At 39.2% G+C, this 21,159-nt stretch overlaps 1 protein-coding gene across 1 annotated transcript in view; it reads right to left on the minus strand.

Annotated features, from left to right (window-relative positions):
* Window positions 1-13,737, minus strand: part of UBE4A (ubiquitination factor E4A) — a 28,334-nt gene extending 14,597 nt beyond the window's left edge. Inside the window, exons 1-11 of the mRNA XM_007936476.2 lie at window positions 13,617-13,737; window positions 10,678-10,851; window positions 10,113-10,225; window positions 8,383-8,535; window positions 7,753-7,912; window positions 7,239-7,441; window positions 6,572-6,763; window positions 5,271-5,604; window positions 3,864-3,984; window positions 2,668-2,972; window positions 1,284-1,416 (exon numbers count right to left, since the gene is read on the minus strand). Of these exons, the coding sequence (XP_007934667.1) occupies window positions 1,284-1,416; window positions 2,668-2,972; window positions 3,864-3,984; window positions 5,271-5,604; window positions 6,572-6,763; window positions 7,239-7,441; window positions 7,753-7,912; window positions 8,383-8,535; window positions 10,113-10,225; window positions 10,678-10,851; window positions 13,617-13,737 (2,009 nt within the window). The remainder of the gene's footprint in view (window positions 1-1,283; window positions 1,417-2,667; window positions 2,973-3,863; window positions 3,985-5,270; window positions 5,605-6,571; window positions 6,764-7,238; window positions 7,442-7,752; window positions 7,913-8,382; window positions 8,536-10,112; window positions 10,226-10,677; window positions 10,852-13,616) is intronic.
* Between the last annotated feature and the right edge of the window lie 7,422 nt (window positions 13,738-21,159).

A 21,159-nucleotide genomic window follows, 5' to 3' on the forward strand; every position in this document is an offset into this window, starting at 1 on the left:
TTGGCAGTTGTAAATATAGGGAATAATGCAGGGTAGACCATTTAACTTTCAAGAAGATAACTTACCGAGTATCAAGGTAAGTACTAAAGTTTCCATTTGGTGCTCAGCCATTCTGAGCACCCTTCTCTATAAAAATGCATTATTTATTGCTTATTATTCTCTCGACAGTTACATTTGGGTTAAACTTGCCTTTCCAAGCTCCCTGAGGGCAAGTAATAAGATATTATTCTTTATTACCCACAATGCATACCATGTTTGCCTAGTTCATACAGGCAGTTCCTGGAATATAAACAAGTTTCGTTCCTAAATCTGTCTTTAAGTTGAATTTGTATGTAACCAGAAACAGTCAGATACAAATCATATCTAATGTCAGTTAGTCAAATGTTTGTCTTAGTATACAATGTACCTTTCTATGCATAAAAAAATATTAAAGAACACTTTCAGATACACTAAAACATCTTTAACATATAATATAGTATCAATAATGTTTCAATGTGCCTTTTTAAGTTGCACCTGTTTGTATTACAACCAGTCTATGTATCTTGAAACTTTAATATAATAGGCTTTAAGGGGGTTGGTTTGTGTAACTACAGTTTGTATGTAAGTCAGACATTCATAACCTGGGACACCTGTACATGGTGACTGATGATTTCTCATTAGGTCTGCTCAGCTCAGTGAAGGACTGGCTTTGATCTAATTCTCACTGACATGGTTGAAAGGATTTTGGATCATTCTCTTCTTGGTGCAATGAATCTTCACTTATTTACAGTTTCCATTTCCTTTGTCCTAGGCACCAGAAATTCAGAAAAGCAACTCTACTGGTCATAGTGAGTATCTTCTTTTGGGAAAGAAGACTAGAAGCTATGGTGAGAGTACTTGAGATGAGAAAGAATATTTACCTAAATTTACTGCCCATCTAACTCAGAATAGCAAAAGCAAGCTTTGTTGTTTTAGTTATTAGGAAACCATTAGCACCTGACTGCAACTGGTAAGGTTTCTGGCATTATGGTAACTATTTTAACCAGGGACTAGCAGTGGAATTCCCATCAGGTACCTTATGCAGGTTCAGGTTCCCTATGGGCAAAGTCCTTTGCTTATTATGTTCTCAAGAATGGAATTTCTATCTGCTCATAAGGATGGTCAGGTGATTCATTAATGTTAACATAACTTCTGAAGGTTATGTTATGACCTTATGATTCAGGTTTGTTTATTTCTTGGTTTAGAAGTCTTCTGAATGTTTTACAGCTCTAAACAGTAACAAAGCCAAGCTGTCATCACTTCACCTTTCTATGCTTCCAGTGAAAATGGTGATAAAGTGAAGGACATGCTCCAGGGAATCTGCTGATGTCTCCAAGATGTCATCGGCAAAGCGGCGGAGAAAAATGAGAAAATCACCCAGGTTATCTGCAAAAAATTCTGAAACAGAAAATGTTCACTGACATTAGCCAAACATTCACCTAGCTGAACTAAGCAACATTTAAACTCCTCCCTTACACTCTACTGAATGAAGGTTAAAAAAACCCCAATGTCTTATAGGTACTAGGAATAATAGTAAGTCAATAAATGTAGAATCTTCTTTGTCAGTCAATTTTCATTTTCATCCAAGTAAATATATGAATGGTAATGACACAAAATATCATTAATATACAAGTGCAATATATACTAAATTTAAAGTACTTTTTTTTCCCCACTCTCAAGATTAGTTGTGGTTTGAACCACCCTGCAGAGGTATAAAGAGTCTTTAATAAAGATAATACATTAGTTGACTATGGAAGCCAGCCTCTAGGATGGCCCTCCAGTGGTCTTTGCCTCCTCCTATTCACACTCTTGTGTAGTCCTCTCCTACACTGTCCCAGGGTAGAAGATAATCCTGAGGCATATAGCAGAAGCGATGGTATGACATTACTGAGATTAGGTTATAAAAGCTAGCAGATTCCATTTTGGGCACTTGCTCTAGAGGGAAGCCAGCTGCCATTATGTGAGCAGTAGTACAGAGAAGCCCGTATGGCCTGAAGAGGATGCTGACAATAGCCAGCAAGAAACTGAGGCATGACAAACACGCCATAGTTGAGCATCCCTAGTTTTCAGAATTTCAGATGCCCACAGCACTGCTTAACTGTCACATCATGAGAAATCCTGAGTCAGAACCACCCAGCTAAGCTACTCCTAGATTCCTGATCCACAAAAACTGTGAATAACTACTAGTTGTTTTAATCTGTTGTTTTGGGGTAATTTGTTACATAGCAATACCTGATATCTCCCTCCCTCCCTCTCCAACCACACACATACAATCTCTCTTTTCTGGGTTAACCAGCAGGTAATGATTTTATTTCTAAAGAGAAGCACAAGAAGAGTTAGACAGAAAAATTTATAAATTGAATAACAAACAGTATTAATGGCAGAAACTGACAGCTCTGAAAGTCCTAAGTGCATTCAGCGCCCTAAGGGCTATTTTGGTAGGCAGAGGAATGGGACAGCAGGCTGAGGAACAAGCTACGAGTTTCCCTAAACTTTCACCAGGAGATACCATCTTTTAAGTTTGAGATATCTGCAAAAAGCAGTAGAATGATAACTAGGGGAGAGTATTTCCAGGATTAAACTTCCAAAGTGACCTAGCTAAACTTGGATGGCTATAAATAGGAAATTCCCAGGGGAGAGCCTGCTTACCTGGCACATAAGCCAAAGAGCTGTAGCCATCTGGCAAAGGAAAAGTTAGCTCTATTGGCTGTGAGCCCTCATTGCCTATGGCCAGCTGGACCAGAAGAACAGCCATGGACACCTGCAAGTTCAGGCAGTTTTGTAACATCTGAGGCTCAGTCATGGCAGTCTTAGTAGAAAGATAAATGGTCATCAGTCGTTCAAACTGCTCACGAAGGTTGTCAGCAGCAGGGCTAGAACTTTGTTGAGCATCTCGCCAGGCAACCTGCAGCCGATGCAGATTTTGGTTGATTTTTACCATCTGATCATGCAACCTGCCTCCAAGAAAGCAGAAGAGATAGAGTCAGGGAGGCTCATGTAAGGCAGTTTAGTACAGACCATTCCAGAACAACAAAGCCTCATTTATTTATATTTCTCTTTCAGGATGTAGGGAGTTGCAAATGCTATGACACAGAGGCACTCACAAAAGTTATTCACAAGACAGAGGCAGGAGGCACAGGACCAGCAAAATGTCATCAAGTACTCAAAGTAATTGAAGCTAGTTACAAGTAAGTTAGTAGTTTTCAGTTGAAATGTATTATCCAAAGAACAGCAGCTTGGTTGAGCAGGGTGTAGTCTGGACCGTTATCAGGCAAAATAACTATTAGGTAAAAAGTAAAGAAACCAGGTGACAGGATAGTTTTACATCACACTAGTACAATGATCACACACATCCATTCTCAGATCTTCACCCATCTAGAATTATCTTTACCTTAGGTACATAGATCTTTTGTGATCCTATTGCTCTTATTTGAATTCCTTATAAACATTTTCTTAGTTTTGCCAATTATGTCTCGACCCTGTAGAATTGAGCTTTGTCTTTTTTTCAATGACAAAAGCAGAAAGTAAAATGTAAAATAAAAGCAATTCTACTTTCTAAGGTGACAACAAAAAGATAGTGATTTTAAAATTCACAAATTTAGAGGAAAACACTAGTGTATCTTTAATTTTAAAAAGTTAACAGGTCAAAAATTGGAAACAAATCCAATCATTATTATCTGCACAAGACTGGTTCATACAAACACAAATAAATGCATATGTCCTTTTTCTACTGGATCCTAATGTAAGCCTTCTGAAAAGTTGAGGATACATTATTAAGAATCACTTTCCACCTTCAAATTATCAACACAACAAAAGTTCTTTCCTAGTGACATCAGAGGAGTTACCTGTGAAATCCCAAGTACAAGGTGTACTCTGTCAGCACAAGGTTCTCCGTTACAAGGTTGTAGTTCTGGGGAAACTCTGGCTCTTGCACAGCTGGGATCAAGCAAGTTTCTTTGTCCAAACCTCAAAGAAGTTTTTGAAAAAGCAACAGTGAATGGCTGGACAGGTGCCACAGACATCTATCTTGGTCTCCAGTTTCCCTTTACTCTAGTTCAACTTCCATACTGCTACCAATGATGTGCTCTTAAAAACAAATCTTATCACATTACCTTTTCGTTTAAAAACATCTTTTGGCTTCTTACTCTACAAAAATCAAGTTAAATCTCTTTAGTTTGGTTGTTGTTGTTGTTATGTGCCATTGAGTCGGACCCTACTCATAGCGACCCCTCCTTGGGTTTCCGAGGCAGTATCACTATGCAAGTAGATTGCCCAACCTTCCTTCCGAGAAGTGGCTGGTGGGTCTGAACCACCAGCTTTCTGGTTAGCAGTCAGATGCCTTAGGCACTACACCACGGTGCCACCAGAACTCCTTTTAGTTTGATTAGCATTGTATATTTTTTCAAGTGACAGATGATGGATCATTTGTATATTTGAGATTATTTGCTTTTGATGCTGTATTAGTTTTATAATTAGAAGAGTTTAAATAAAGTTTTAAAAACTGCAACCAAAATTAAGAGTGATTCATTCTGAGTGGTGGGACTACAAGTAACTTTTATTTTCTTCTGTATACTTCTCTGTATCGTTTAAGTGTTCTCTAGTCTGGTCCCAATCTTATTCTTCACCAGACTGATTTCTTGTGACTTGTCACATCCCTTTCTCCACATACCCCTTGATTTAGCCCCATTGAGCTTCTAACTATTCCTTATCAAGCTTTTCCATACCTTTGTCCCTTTATATCTGTTATACTCTTACATAAAGAGAGTCTTTCACTTCTTTGCCTGGTAAAATGCAACTCCTGATTCAGGGCTCAGTTTGCGGACTTCTGTAACCTCTAACTTTTGTAGAATTGATTATTCACCCCCTTGCCTGTGCTCTCACACCTTAGCCCTACACCATACTATGATTATCTGTTAATGTATCTGCCTTCTCCTGGAGCTTCTGAGTTAAAAAGGAGAGGGGCTGTGTTTTACTCATTTTTATAAACAATGAATGAGTGAAAACCCCAAGCTGCCAAATCCAGAGAGGTTTCACTAAAGCACAACATCTAAAAGATACTACCTTTAAAAAAAAAAAAAAAAATGTCTGCTCTTTTTAAAATTTAAAATAGCTCTTCTGTCTGCCTCATCTTTGAGACGAAGAGGCATCTTTATAAAAAAGGGAAATGAGTGAATGCTTTGGATATTACACACACACACACAAACACATGCACATGCATACACACAATTTTGAGAAGTCCAGTTCCTCCCTACCTCTCATGTGTACATTTTTTATTTTTCGTTCTTCATCATTCAACTCCTTCAGGACACAGTAAGTGGGATTAAAGGTGAGGAGCCGAGAGGATCTGGGTTTGCAAAATGGCTGGCACAGCTTCAGAAGAGCAGCACCCAGATTCAGAAAGAAGGCATCCGAGGCATACATTTGCAAGAAGATTTCTGGCATCTGATTGGCCCAAATCTTGGTGCGGCCTGCATTTGCATGCAAACAGTTTCCAAGCCAGGACAAGATACAGTGTTTGGTTTCTGGAGAGAGCTGGAGTAAGTTCTTCAGCATCTGGTAGATCTTTTCATGGAACTGAGCCATGAACTGTTTAACCAGAAAACACAACCACAGAACATTCCAGTTTCATAATCCTAGTATTTTTTACTCCCAAGCTTTAGCAATTGGCAGCTTCCAAAAAACATGCTTATCCTAATCATTCCTCTCACTCTTCCTGTGCCTTATCCCCCAGTTCTGACTTTTAATAAATATCTCTTTCTGGCCTCTAATGAGATTTCTCAATAAGCTGTCAAAATGAAAAATAGTTATATAGCTTTAGAGCAGGGGCCAGTAAACTGTTTCTGCAAATGGTCAGGTAATAAATATTTTCAGCTTTGCAGGCCATCAGGTGGTCTCTGTAACAACTATTCAACTCTACTGCTATAGCATGAAATCAAGCCATAAACAACACATATACAAATGAGTGGAGCTATGTTCAATAAAACTTTATTTATAAAAATAGATGGCAAGTCAGATTTGGTCATGACTGTAGTTTGCCGACCCTTGCTTTACAGAGCTGTGTTGATTAAATGGTAAAACAAGAGGCTTAAAGTAGCCCAAATTCAACCTCATGTTGGCCAGATCTCTCCTATAATTTATGCTAAGAAGGCTAATAGAGAGGACATAGGTAGAGAAAAGGAAGGAAAAACAAAGTTTAAAAAAAAAAAAAAAAATCGAGCTTCCAGATTAGAGTTTAGCCAAAAGATTTTAGGAGCTAAAGTTATAAGAAATAGCTTGATGAGAAAAATGAAGATCGAAAGGAAGTGCAGTGCTCCACCATACGGCAAAGAGGAGCAGCAGCTTATCCTCAAAGCCTGGTTATATCCTCTGCTCTAAGTACAAAGGAGACATGCTAAAAAGAGGGCAATTTCTTTACATGAGTATGGTAGAAAGCCAACCAGATCAATTTGCTTTCCCCAAAAGGTTCAAGTAGCCTTATCTGTTATCTGCTTCCTGAAGAAACTCTACTTAATCTAAGATCTGGGACCTAGGATACCCTGGTAAACAGTTCCACCTGATGGATGTTGGCCTCCTGTACTTTGATCTCCTGGGGACTGGAACGAGATGGATTCAGGAAATAGCCATGATTTTCTACCACACCCGGAGTCTTTAACAAGCAGGAGATACTCAGAATTACTCCCAGCAAGGTCTTCTGGTACATATGCCCATTGCTAGGGTCCTTGGGCTGAATGTATTCTACAAAAACCTGTAGAAGACAAGTTCTATTTAATTTTCCATATAGTGAAATACAGATAATGGGGTAAGAGGGCCTCAAAGTGTTAAGTCTATACAACATATACAACAATTAGTAGAACTTTCTCTTATCCTATAGGTAATTTTACATTAGTATAGATACCAAAAAAGCACCTCCAGGATAGAGAAGCCAAAACAAAAACAAAATCAACCCCCTCCCCAAAAAACCAAATCCACTGCCACTGGTATGATTTTGACTCTTAGCGACCCTGCAGGACAGAGTATAACTGCCTCATAGGGTTTCCAAGGCTATAAATCTTTACAGAAACAGACTGCCTCATCCTTCTCTGATGGAGTGGCTGGTAGGCTTGAACCACTGATCTTTTGGTTAGCAGCCCAATGCTTTAACCACTATACCACTAAAGATGCGGAGAGAAAGATGACGTATTAAATCTCTAGCTCAACTGAATGCTATCTTTTAGACCTACCTTTGCCATATCTTTTTGCCTAGTGAAATAGAGAAGAATATCCAGATATGCATACAGTAGGATCTGACAGAGTTCTAGATCTTTTACTCGGCCCAATAAAATATCAAACACAGGGATCATGACTTCTGGAAAAGTTCGAACTTCTTCATCCATTGTCAAGGCTTCAATGACCTCTTCCAGAAATTCAGTAACATCTTCAAAATCTAACAGAAGGCAACAAGAGACAAAGGAGACCAAAGGACTTTTTTAATATGCCTTACACATGGGCTCTTTTTTTATATTTTTGATAATTCTAATATGAAATTCCAATTTTCTAGTACCAATTAGTTGAATATAGCCTAATCAGAAATATTCTGCTTTAACTAGTATTCAATCTTCAAGGCCAAGATGTTAGCACTCTTCCTTAATTTATACTAGAACTATAATGACTCTAAGACTTTCTAATGCAATTAGAAGAATTTTACATTTGGGAAATCAAAATGTTGAAGCACACAGATATTGCTTATGTACTCACGGGCTCCTTGGATGGCTTCTAACAGCAAATCTACCAGTTGTTCATGGATGTTTTGGTCAACATAGATCTCTGGGGTGAGGAGAACTGTTCGGGTATTAGACACAGTGAGGTTCCTGCACTGTACTGCAAAAGGTAGCAGATTCTCTGGCACTTTGGTTATCTGAAAACAGAGTAAAAAAGAGAGGAACGAGTCTAGCTCTATGACTCAGAACAAGGGTGGACACAGCAAACAGAGTGCAAAAGATATTATATCCTCAAAAGATACTGCTCTCGTGGATATTTGAGAATTCAAGAGATTCGTTCTCTGGCTTAAGGCATTACTATCTGTTAAAATTGCAATTCTACAAGTGATTATGCTTAGCCTGATCTGCTATTTATACCTTAGTAGAAACGCTTTGCTAAAAGAGAATAGAAGGCACAAGTAAACTGGACAAAGGGGTGGCCTCACTATCTGAGACAGAACGCAAGCCACAGAACAGGGAGACTAAAGTTTTAGAAGAACAAACCAGTAATGCTTCTGATATTCAGTTCCAGATATATGTAAAATCCATAAGACACTGACACAACTCTTTGGCTTACATGCTAAAGTCATAGGACAGTATAGTACTCAAAGGGGGATTATTTATTTACCTCCTCCTTGGCTCTTTGGAAGCAGGAATAAAGGTAACGAAAAATGTGCCTCTCCCCTGCATCTCTATCAGCAGAGAGATTCAACGTTGTAGAAGAAGTCATGTTAATCAAGTGGTTGCCTGGATCTTGCAGTAGTAAGCGAGAGAAGAGGGCCTATTAAGGAAAACAAACAAAACACTAAACCACTGCAAAGTTGATCTTAAGAGCAAAAAAATGTAAAAGGCAATTTTGACACAGATTTTCTCTAGACAGGAAGTACCGTCAGAATCGTAGACTTGGATATAGAAGGGAGCGGTAAAAAAGGACTCAGTGTCTTATTTCAGAAAATATTTCTCTCTACAAAATAGAAAATAACTATAGACATAAAGTTATCCTAAATCAAGCCTTAACTGTCTAGCATATCCCCTACCATACAGTATGCTTTAAAAAAGTATTTGTTGAATGGCGTTGAAAATCAGTGATTAAACTTATGTGTGAAATTATGTGATTGTTAATCTCACCTAGACATATAAATAAAATTTAAATGTGTAAAATTAACTTGCAAGTTGTGAAATGTCTTCCCTACCACTTTTTTTTTTTAATTTTTATTGTGATTGGGTGAAAGGTTACAGAGCAAATTCACTCTCCATGCAGCAGCTCACATACACTTTGTCTCATGACATTGACCGCAATTTCCCACAATGCAACAGCTCCCCTCCCACTTCCTCCCCATAGTTATCTCTTCCCTGTGTCCTACCCTTCCATGCACATCTGCCACCTGAGCTGTCTCCCTGTGCATACATAGCTTTTCTATTCTCCCATGACTGATCTCTCCAAGGAGTGTTTCTACCTAATGTAAATGTTCAGCTCATATGCCTGTCTTTTGTTTGGCTGGAAGCCACAGGAATGGGTTCAATTCCAGAACTGAAGGGCAGTTAGGGGCCACAGTCTCAGTAGTTCCATCAGGGTCTATTAGACCAGCAAACCTCGTTCCCTCCCCCTTTGTGTGTGTGTGATTTTGAATTTTGTTCCACATTGTTCTCCCACCCTATCCAGGATCTCCTACAGAGATCCCCCTCTGAGTGGTTGACAGTGGTAGCCAGGCACCCTCTAGATTTTCTGCTCTCACAGTCGTATAGACTGAGGATTGCAAGGTGTACCAGTCACTTGGACTAATTATTTCCATGTGTCTTTGGTTTTCCTCATGCTTCTTTGCTCTGGACAAGGACAGACCCATTGTTGTATCTAGATGGCTGCTTACAAGCTTTTAAGATCCCAGTTGCTACTCACCAAAGTAGGATGCCCTACCATTTTTTTTTCCTATTGTTAATCAAGTGCCTACAAGGTATAAGGACTGTTTTGATTTTAGAACATATAAAGATGACAAAGAGATAAGGCTTGCTCTCAAGAACATGTGTCTAGTAGAGGAGATAAGATAGGTACATAAAAAATCCACTACATGAGAGAAAGTGACAGTTACCACAGAGATACATAGGTTACTCTCAAACTTGGAGGAGGGAGCAACAACTTCTACCTGGCAAGGCTTTGTAAATAAGATGGCATTTTAATCTGGTCTTAAAGAATAGGTAGATTTGGACTCGTGGCTACTGTAGATGAGAAGATTCCAAAAGACAAATACCACAGTGTAAGAGATAGAGGCAAACAAGATCACTATTACAGAAAGGGGAATAGAGTTTGGCTACGTGGCCAATTTTAGCTGAGGGCACATGTTAGGAACATAAGAATGGTACCTGCTCGATGTTGTTCATATCAAGCCAGTCTTGATCATCCAGGTCTACTGCCATTTCTTCCAAATATACACAACGGCTGGGGATGCCATTCCCACTTTTCAAGCTTGGGTCACCTGGCAAATGGTTTTTACTCTGGTAGATTAATGTTTCTGTCTTTTTCAGAAAACATATCCTGACAACATTTCTCTTGAACTCCAAGTTCTGAGGTAATACCAAAATTATCCTGACACACAAAAGTAGTATCTAAAGATTTAAACCTTTTTTCCAGTCATAGAACATGGTGACATTTAAAGAGCAAATCTCAGAGATGAGACAATAGTGCTAACTTTGGGGTTAAACTACAAGTTAGGGCACACAGAGAACACACTGTATGACACCTCTAAGGACTTCCACTGAATGTTTAGTTCAGCTCAATGATGGCTACCTTTCCCATTCCCCCTTGAAGAAAGAAAAGGCAAGTAGTTATATGGCCAGTGAGTATCAAAATGGAAATCAAAGTATAGGTTTCTGAGAGCCAGTACCTAGTCTGAGTAGGAGAGGTAGAGTAATAAACAGACTGACTTACTGTTGTCCAGAGTAATGAGGAAGATCCTTTGGATCATGTGATTGATGTTGAGTTGCTCACATATTTCCTGCTGTGAACGGAATGAGCGGCTAATCTCAGCCACAGAGTAGTCAAATTCATCCAGGCTTTCTGACACACTATTATCTGAGTCATCTGGGCTAGCTGGGGGTTCATCTGTCAGAAAATGCAAGGCATTAAAAATTATATCCTTCTCTGTTATGAGAGAAATAAGGATACAACCAAAAATGATCAATGTAACCAAAAGGGGGATAATTTGGGATATAAAACAAGTTAATCACCTCATTAGTGAACATCTTCAAGCAGTCAAATTTCAGTTCAAGATTCTGAAATCTCTGGCTATAAATTCTAACATACTTTACAAAGCACAAGTTTTATTATTTCTATCACAATGTACTCCAGCCTGCCCCAAAATAGCATTATTATCTTCTCTATACAATCCTAGTGAACACAGAATTACCTAACAGATCAAAATGTCTTTAATAATTTTAAATATATGGCTTTTTCCTGATTTCAAGAGAACGTATTTGTTGTAATAATTCTAAACTACACAAAAAAATACAATGTAGAAAGTCTCCTATAAACCAATTCTTTACTGATATACTTAACTCAGCAAAGTGTTGCAGATGTTTTTCCTATTCCTATGCGAATGCTTATTACTATGATTTTCAGTTTTTAGCTTTTTGTAAAAATGGGATCATTTACAGAGCAAATTCACTCTCCATACAGCAGCTCACATACGCTTTGTCTCATGACATTGACCGCAATTTGGCTTAATTTTTAACAACTGGCATAAACACTTTTCCCTGTTGGATCATGTATAAGCCTTCCTCATTCTCAGTAGCTGTACTATATGCATGCACTGTGATTTATTAGCTGCTTATCAACTGATGAACATGTGGGTTGTTTCCAATTTTTAATGACTTTCAACAATTAAACCAAAAACCAAACCGGTTGCTGTCAAGTCAATTTTAACTCACAGTTACCCTAACAGGTTGGAGCAGAACAGCCTCATAGGGTTTCCTAGGCTGTAATTTTTACAGGAGCAGACAACCACATCTTTCTCCTATGGGCCCAAGCACTTACCCACTGTGCTACCAGGGCTCTTTTCTGAATAATACTGCATTAAATATGCTACTCTTTTGGTGCAACTGTATGGGTATGTTGGTAGAATAAATTCTTAGAAGCAGAATTGCTGGGTCAAAGAGCATGACCATTTAAAGGTTAACATATATTACCAAATGACTCCCAGAAAGACTGCTCCAATATACATGCCCACCAACAGTATAAGAGAGATTCCTTTTAATTTTTTTTTTAATAAAGCAACATAAAAAAATGCCTCCCAGAACAGCACCCATGCTGAATAAAAGTAGTTTTACTCACTAAAAGCCATACATGAGACTGCATGTGTTTTTTTCTATTGACAGAATGGCTATTCTTTAAGTTAGGCAAAACTCTCAGGAGTAAGAGTTGCCTCAGTGTGGTGAGTTCAGCACAAATGAAGCTCAATTTAGCAGGCCACAGATTTTGGCAGAATACTCACTGCTGGTGGAAAACAGGTTAGACCTGGTGGCAGGATAAACCCAGGGTAAACAAACTAAGATGGGAGGGTGCCAAAATAGTAACAGAAGGGCATGTACCTGATTTGTCCCCACTGCTTGGTGCCTGCAATGCTCTCAACTCTAGCCAGCCTTACATCTGTTTACAGCCAGAAGGAAGAATGTTCTGTCACTCTGCTCTTATATTGCTAAGTTCGCCTTCAAATGCCAAGAGTGACAGGGACTAAGAAACTGTTTACCAAAATTCCCTTTACCACATACCCATAAATTATACATTCCCATTCCTTTGGTTTTCATATTCCTCACTCTCATTTCTGTCTTACAATCTTCTGACCCAAGGTTTCACAGTCTGAGCCTGTATCATAAAAATCTGGACGAGAGTTCAGAGACAGAGACCCATAGCTGCTTCTTTCAATCATGTTAAAAAGTCAGCATTGCAGTTACTATCACTTGCTCCATCTATCACCATGTCTACTACTTATCTGTCTTGCTCTTATCTCTTTTTAATTCAGTCCTAATCAGAGAGCAGTGTCACAACTCAGCTATGCATCTGATCATTTTTTGAAATACACTAAAGAAGGGGAAAATGTAAAAACATTTCTCCTTTTCTCAAAGTAAAACACTATGATTCTTTTCAGAGGGAAGAACAGGGAAACAATTTCTGATTTGAAAGATTGTGAATACCCTCATAAGACTAATATAGTTGAGAAATATCCCAATTCTTCTGGTCTGTATGTCTTCTGATAGGAAGCTGGACTTGATCTTAAATCTGCTCCCAGATTAGGAAAGTCATTTTTCTGACTAGTAAATTTTTCACGTGTAATTTTTTTTTTTCCACATTAGGGCTAGGATCGTATTTTCTTAGCAGTCTGTCCTAACAGCAGTAATCTACAAAAGAGGCCAATCAATGAAATGGAAATATTTTGCTTGAGTCTCTGAAACAATGGAACAAATCTCATGTATCTGTCTACACGGTGAAAAACTTTTATAACTACTCCTTTCACACATCTGCCTTCTATAGCTGCATGTGATTTGCTTTCCACAGCTAAAACCCCAAACTCAGTTTTTTATGTTAAAAAGTAGATTATTTAAATAGCTTTTACCAGGTGATTCAAAACAAAAACAGCTTGACAGCTTTGGAGTCTCTACTGGCATCTGTTATTGCAGAACCACCTGTTAACCTATCTCTTTTTATGCAGGGGGAAGGACCCCAAAACAAAAACATCAACGCATGCCCTAAACAAACAATAACTTCTGCCCTAAACATAAACTCCAACTGTAATTAAGGACCCAAAGAATACTTAACTTGGGAAGACCCCATTCTGGGTCATCTCATCTACTGCTATTGGCTCCTCCACTTACCAGATTGCTGCTTCAGCTGCTCTTTTTGGATTGCGGCAAACTGCTTGGCATCAGCCAGGGAGCCAAAAAGAGCAGCAAAGGGGTTACTTGAGATGTTGTTGTTATTCTCTTGGTCTGTCATTTCACTTTAAAGTATTCTCCATGCAGACCTAGGGGGAGGGGCTATAGTACAGACAGGAATTAGGCACAGAAGGGCAGGGAACACAACAGTAATACACTCACAGTTGTTTCTTTTCTCATCTCTCAAATACAATGCATTTAAACAGGCTTTAGCAGTTAAGATTTTCCAATCCCTGTTCCAAGACTGAAGGCATTTTTGGCAAAATGCTTACAAACCAACCGGACAAGGTGGTCTGACTTGGAGGTAGCTCAAACCAAAACGCCTAAAAAGCATTCAGCATTTATCTGTTGCCACCTCTATTTGCTATACCTTTAAAACAGATTAAATACAGAGAATTACTGAAGCCAAAGCAAACTCATCAACTAGCAGTGGCACCTGAAAGACAATAAAACAAGAACTATTGGGAATGATTAGAATCCTATGAATTTCTAAGCTGGCAGACTAGTTCTCATTTACCATAGGGAGGACAGAGAAGCACTTGCTCAGAATTCTGACTCAGGGTCAGAGCTGGAAATTCCTTAGCCACATTGTTGTTATGTGCCGTCGAGTCAGACTCAACTCATAGTGACCCCTCCTTGGGTTTCCAAGGCACTATCACTATGGAAGTAGATTGCCCAACCCACATATCAACTAATTTTAAGACTGTATCCTAGACTTAGGACAGGAACCAGATTAGCTTTATGTTGTGGGCTTTTAATATATATTAAGCAATCTATCTCTGCTTCTAGGCTCAAAACTGACAAAAATTAAATTATCTTTGCTTAAGTCTAATGTAACTTCTACTGTTTATCTGATTTTTGACAACATGGAAGAGAGACACAAATTCCAACTGTCAGGCCCAATGTGCAATATGAAGTAGATATATACCTCAAAGGTATTTAGTGGAGCTGACTGAACCTGCATTTGCACTCTTCTGATTACATTTCCTCATTCAAGCGCCAAGTGGACTCAGTGGCACAACAGGATGAACAAAGCTCCCTGAAAGGCTTTCTCCCCTTTCTGAAATTTTAAGGCCACAGCATAGAAATACAACCCTGAAAAGGGTGGGAAGAGACAAAGGATATGAATATTGTGCTTACAAGGATGTTGAATTGCTGTAAGGGAAGAGGCCTTAGAAAGAGTGGGGAAGGAGGTGGAAGGGAAGGAGAGAAAAAAAGAACATTCAGTCTACCTTTAGTTTAGAGTCTGTAAGACTCCTTACAGAATCATATTAACAAAAGCCAATGTAAGTCAGAAAAGTTACCCTTATTAATTAGAAGAAGAAAGACTACACATTTCTTGACAATTCTGAGGCATCTCCACCAGTTGCTTCATGTTCCTCTGTGGTGTTTTCTGTTTAAGAGCTAATGGTTAATTAGCTGTAGTGCTTAGGCAGACAGTCTAGGCTCCTCTCAGCATGGTGCAGGGCTTTATTGCTTCAAGGAATTGGTTAGGTGTTGTTATATGTATTTTATCTTTTTTGCTATGTATATTTTAGTTGAGCTTAATAATGGAAAAAAAAATACAGATAACCATGTTTTAGTGTTGGAATCAACAACAATCCTTATCCAAGCGCTGCATAAGCTTAACTAAAACAAAAACCAAATTTACCACCATCGAGTCCTTTCCGACTCATAGCAACCCCCATTGGCTTTATGAGGCTGTAAATCTTTATGGAAGTAGATTGCCTGGTCTTCCTTCCACAGAGCAGCTGATGGGTTTGAACTGCTGACATTCTGGTTAGCAGTCAAGTGCCTTATCCACTATGCCACCAGAGCTTAACTATTACCCTTAATTTATATAGTGGTGCCAAGACTTGATAGCTGACCCCACCCTACCACCACTTTACCACCTTTCTAATGGATGGATGAAGCCCAGAGGAATATAAAAGGTAGAGTGAGGTCTTACTATTTTCCGTCTCCAAAACACCCTCCCTCTTCTTTCACATGACAACCACATGTTTCCTTTGGGGATCCTCCCCACTCTCAGTCCATGTGTTCAGAAGAAGCTGACCTCATCTAGTAGCTGTAAGAATGAGCACAAGACCCTAGCAAGGCCTCATGAAGATCAGCTCCAGGCCTTTAGCTAAATTTATAGCAAAAATAACTCTTTTTCTGCTTGTGTTGCCAGGTTGGTAAGCTATAAATCTGCCATCTTTACATCATCTGGAGAACGCCTGAGTTCTATAAGTCAACATATAGAAAAATAGAGCTGAGAGATAAAAAAAAAGTCTTCCAGACTTTTCAGTTATAAAAGTCAATAAAACTCCCCTATATTGTATAAGCTAGTTTGAATTTTTTTCTTTTCATTTTAAGCACAACTTAGAAGAGTTCAGAGTAATACAAGGAGATAAGTCATCTGCACACCTATGCAGAAAGAAGTAAGTTGAAAGGGGGGTGGTGGTGGTGGTACAGAACATGTAACACAGAAAAAAAATTTTATCATCATAATTGCATTATTTCCTCCTTTCTCAATACAGGCAGTCCCTGGATTATGAATGAGTTCCATTCCTAAGTCTGTCTTTAAGTCAAATTTATACATGAATCGGAACAGTTAGGTATGGTCCATATCAAAGTCAGTTAAGTCAAATGTTTGTCTTAGTATATAGTATTCTTTTCTATGCATAAAAAGCATTAAAGAAACACTTTCAGATACATTAAAACATCTTTTACATAATAATACAATAATTAATGTTTTGGTATGTGTCCCAAAGTAACGTCCATTAGTTATTATGAACCATTATATGTACCTTGAATTTTTAATATAATAGGCATTACAGGGGTTAGTTCTTAACTGGAAGTTGTATGTAAGCCAGATGTTCAACCCAGGGACTACCTATGCTATTCCATCAAATTAAGAAGTTAGCTTTCCATTACAGTTCATCTATAATTTTTAGTAGAATTAATAACTTTCTACATTGTATTCCTAATGCAGATCTTCTACTTTATTGGACTCTAAGTTTTGTGAAAATAAGTCTTACCTAATTTTTCTTTCTGTTCTTCTGTGTCTGGCATCATGTATCATAATTGTTGTTGTTATGTGCCGTCGAATCAAACCCGACGCACAGCGACCCCTCCTTCGGTTTCCGAGGCAGTATCACTACGGAAGTAGGATTGCCCAACCTTCCTTCTGAGGAGTGGCTGGTGGGTTTGAACCGCCAGCCGTCTGGTTAGCAGGCAAGTGTCTTAGCCACTACGCTACCAGAGCTCCCAAATCATAATTATAAAATCATAAATAAATATTTTTTGACTGACTCTACCTTATTCCTTGTAATTCACAATAGCACCCATGCTTTTACTTCAAGGTAAGGGCTTTAGTTTTTGTCTTGGGTTGCAGTGGAAGGCCAATCTACAGGGTCAAACACTGTGGCTCTTTGGGATTTCAGCAGGTGTAAAATAAGAGAAAGGAAACAAATCTCTTTTGTTTGTGAAAAACATAAATATTTTCACCTACCTCACTAAGGTTATCTTTTTCATGTGTACTTCAAATCTGTGCACAAACTATCTCCTTGTAAAAAGGCTAAAATCATGCAATCACTCATAGAAAAGTTTTACAGAAAAAGGGAAGATTGACCACTGGATGAGAACCTTTGTGGAGATGCCAGTTTAAACGTGTTCAATGGTCTTACAAACAGGAATTAGAGTACACAAATATTGGCGACCCCAAAAGAAAGGTCTGATAAAATGAAACCTTCATTTTTTTTTTAAAATGTTCAACAAAGTCACGGGGGATTTATAATCTATTTTCACTGTCATACAGAGACACAGCACTATCCTGTTGTCAGACTTTGGAATGGTACTCAACCACAATCCTTAGAAGCTTTTAGATTTAATTATTTTTGAATATGTCCTGCTTGAAAACAAGTTTCTCTCTGAAACTCACCACAAAGATCTCCACCTAAAATAGCTATCTCTCCAAAAAACCAAAACCCACTACCATCAAGTCAATTCTGACTCATAGCGACCCCCACTGGGTTTCCAAAGCTGTAAATCTTTACAGAGGCAGACTGCTTATCTTTCTTCTGCACAGCAGCTGGTGGGTTCAAACCAGCGACCTTTTGCTTAGCAGCCAAATGCCTCAACCACTATACCACCAGACCTCCTTGTCTATCTCTGTTGTTGTTGTTATGTGCCATCAAGTTGGACCCGACTCATAGTGACCGCTCCTTGGGTTTCCCAGCAGTATCACTACGGAAGTAGATTGCCCAATCTTCTTTCAGAGGAGTGGCTGGTGGGTTTGAACCGTCATCCTTCTGGTTAGCAGTCAAGTGCCCTAGGCACTGCACTACCAGAGCTCCTTGTCTATCTCTAGCTCTACAAAATCCTCTCTCATGAGTAGAGCTTTTGTTTATGAACAGTACTACTAATCCTTGAAGTGCCATTATCAGCTCTTAAAAGGATTGAAGATACAAACATAAAACTTGAAATTCTTTCTAAACAGAAATATTTAGAATATATCATAAAACTGGGATTGTTATAATCAAGCTCTACTAAATCATACTGCATAAATACCTCTGTCCTGGTGAGTAATATATACATCAAATCAAAACAAATTAAAAAATGTTTTCACTGTGTTTCAACTAATAATCCTAAGTCATGTTAATGTGGCCACAGACCTTTCATTACATTAGCAAACTTGAAGGGACTTATCAAGTTAAAAGCAGAGAGCATTCCTTCTGCAGTCACATTTTATCTCAGGTGGGCTCCCACGTGGGACCAAGACAGTCTATGACAGCGAGACTAAATCCATTCTTGTTGTGGCAGAGAAAAATTGATCCCATGGGAAGACTCATCAAAATATGTTTCTGGCCTTTGATCACTCAATTTTAGACATGTCTTCTATATCCAACTACGGAGGGAGCATGAAGCAGAATGCCAGGAGAGTTTTTGGTTTTGATCACTTGCGTTAAGAAATGTCAACAAGGTGTACGCCTTCAACTGGCTTGATTACTTTGCAACTCGTGCTTCATTTTATCTTCTTTATCATCTGGCTATCTGCTGTTTACTCTTTATATTTTTGTCCTCCAGGTTCCATAAGGGATTCGGGGCAAGGGGGACCCACCCCCTGGCCCAAGGTTTCGAGAAAGGAAGTCAAAAGATAAAGCAAAGCCAGTATTCCACTCTTTTCTATGAGGAGCATGATACACAGACACAAGAAACTGGGAGCACGGTAAGGGGTCCCAAATCAGACAGGGTCAAAGTTCATTAAGGAGAGAGACACAGGTCAGGAAAGCACAGGAGAAGGTATTTGGAGGAAGTAAAAGTGTAGAGGCCTGGACAGATATTTGAGTAGGGGGAAAAAACTCACTGCAGACCTCTGATGCCCTCCCCACAAGCAATTTCTTTTCTTACCAGAGCCTGAACAGCCAGCAGGGACAGTCCTAGAGATTCTCAGTGACCGAAGAGGCCCAGCTTCCGACTCAGCGCTGCAACCGGAGCTTACGTCATTAGTAGGGGCCCGCGCTTGTTTAACCTCATCTCCGCGCCGGAAGCCGGTTGTGTCTCTGGGTACCGGTAGCTGTAGTGCAAACATCCCCACAGCGCACGCGCCAGCGTGATTGGAGCAGGCTGGGGGCAGGGTAGAAGTGGCAGGAAGTGGCCTTAGGGTACGGTTCCGGGCAAGACTTGGGCCTGGGTGGGCTGAAGCTTAATGGCATTTGTGGCTGGGTGATGGTAACTGGTCTCGGTGCTGTTCGCCACACTTATCGGCCTCTGCTTTATATTTAATGAGCTTTGGTGGCACAGTGGGTAAGGCATTCGGCGCCTAATCACAAGGTTGGCAATTCGAACCCACCAGTCACTCCGCAGGAGAAAGATGAGGCAGTTTACTCCCGTGAGGATTTACAGCCTTTGGGGCAATTAACTCTGTCCTGTAAGGTCGCTGAGAGTCAGAATCCACTGGATAGCAGTGGGTTTGGTTTTTTGATCTTTTATTTTCCCCACCAGCCTTACGCCCGTTTGAAGCAGCTTCTGCTAGTCTTCGTAGACAGTAAGATAAATTATTTTTAATTGGATTTCAGTTTTCTTAACAGCGAAGTGTAGACAGTGTACAATACTGTAAGGTTAAGAGGTACAAAAAGACAGTGGAAGCAGCATACTTTTCAAGACTTAAAAGCGCCGTGAAATGGGAATTTTGTATATTTATCTTTTTACTCAGGTATTTAAGTGCCTGTAGTGTTGTTCAAGGCACTGTTCTGTTGTTGTTGTTAAGTGCCTTCGAGTCGTTTCGGACTCATAGCGACCCCATGCACAGCAGAACGAAACACCACCCGATCTGGCGCCAGCCCCACAGTCCCTGCTATACTTGAGCCCATCATTGCAGCCACCGTGTCAATCCATCTCGTTGAAGGCCTCCCCCTCTTTCGTGGACCCTCCACCCTACCAAGCATGACATCTTTCTTCAGGGAATGGTCCCTTCTTACAACAGGACCAAAATAGATGAGACGAAGTCTGGCCATTCTTGCTTCCAAGGAGCATTCTGGTTGCACTTCCTCCAGGACAGATCTATTAGTTCTTTTAGCAGTCCACGGTACTTTCAGCATTCTCCGCCAGCACCACAACTCAAAAGCATCAACTCTTCTTGGGTCTTCCTTATTCATTGTCCAGCTCTCACATGCATATGAGGCGATTGGAAATACCATGGCTTGTGTCAGGCGCACCTTAGTCCTCAAGGAGATATCCTTGCTCCTCAGCACTTGATACAGTTCCTTTGCAGTTGAAGGCACTGTTCTAGAACAGTTTTTTTCGTACTGGTGTGAAGTCGTTTCCTTCTTGGAGTTTACAATCTGGTAAGAGTAGGGTGGCAAGGTATCATTTAAAATCAGTGGCCACAAAATGGATTATCCAACAAATAGTTCTGGAATAACTGGGTAGTTATCTGGTTTAAAAGTTGATCAAAATGTTAGGCTTTACACTAAAATAAATTCCAGATAGATAAAAATTTTAAGATATAAAATAAAACCATGACAATGCTAGTGGAATTCCTGGAAGACTTTTTGAAGAGAATAATCTTAAAATGAAGATTAAATAACCTAGACACCATAAAAGAAAAGATCAGTGAATTCTACTACTTAAAAATCTTTTTTTTAAAAAAAGCAAAGTAAGAACAACAAGTTAGAAAAAAATATTTGTAACTATTATCACAAACAAAAGATCTAGTTTCCCGATTGTGAAAGGCTGTTGTAAGTTAAGAAAAAGACCAGTATAAGCATAGTATTTACTGAAAATGAAAAACATGGCTCACTCCCATTTTAAATAAGAAAAATGCAAATTAAAACTATACTGGGATGACATTTTAAACTCAGATTAGCAAAGTTTTTTTTTTTAATTTTATTTTTTATTGTGATTTGGGTGAAAATTTACAGAGCAAATTTACTTTCCATACAGCAGTTCACATACACTTTGTCTCATGACATTGATTGCAATTCCCATAATGTAACAGCTC

The sequence above is a fragment of the Orycteropus afer genome, unplaced genomic scaffold, assembly GCF_000298275.1.
Source record: "Orycteropus afer afer isolate SDZICR_OR568_19922 unplaced genomic scaffold, OryAfe1.0 scaffold00036, whole genome shotgun sequence".
NCBI classification, from domain to species: domain Eukaryota; kingdom Metazoa; phylum Chordata; class Mammalia; order Tubulidentata; family Orycteropodidae; genus Orycteropus; species Orycteropus afer.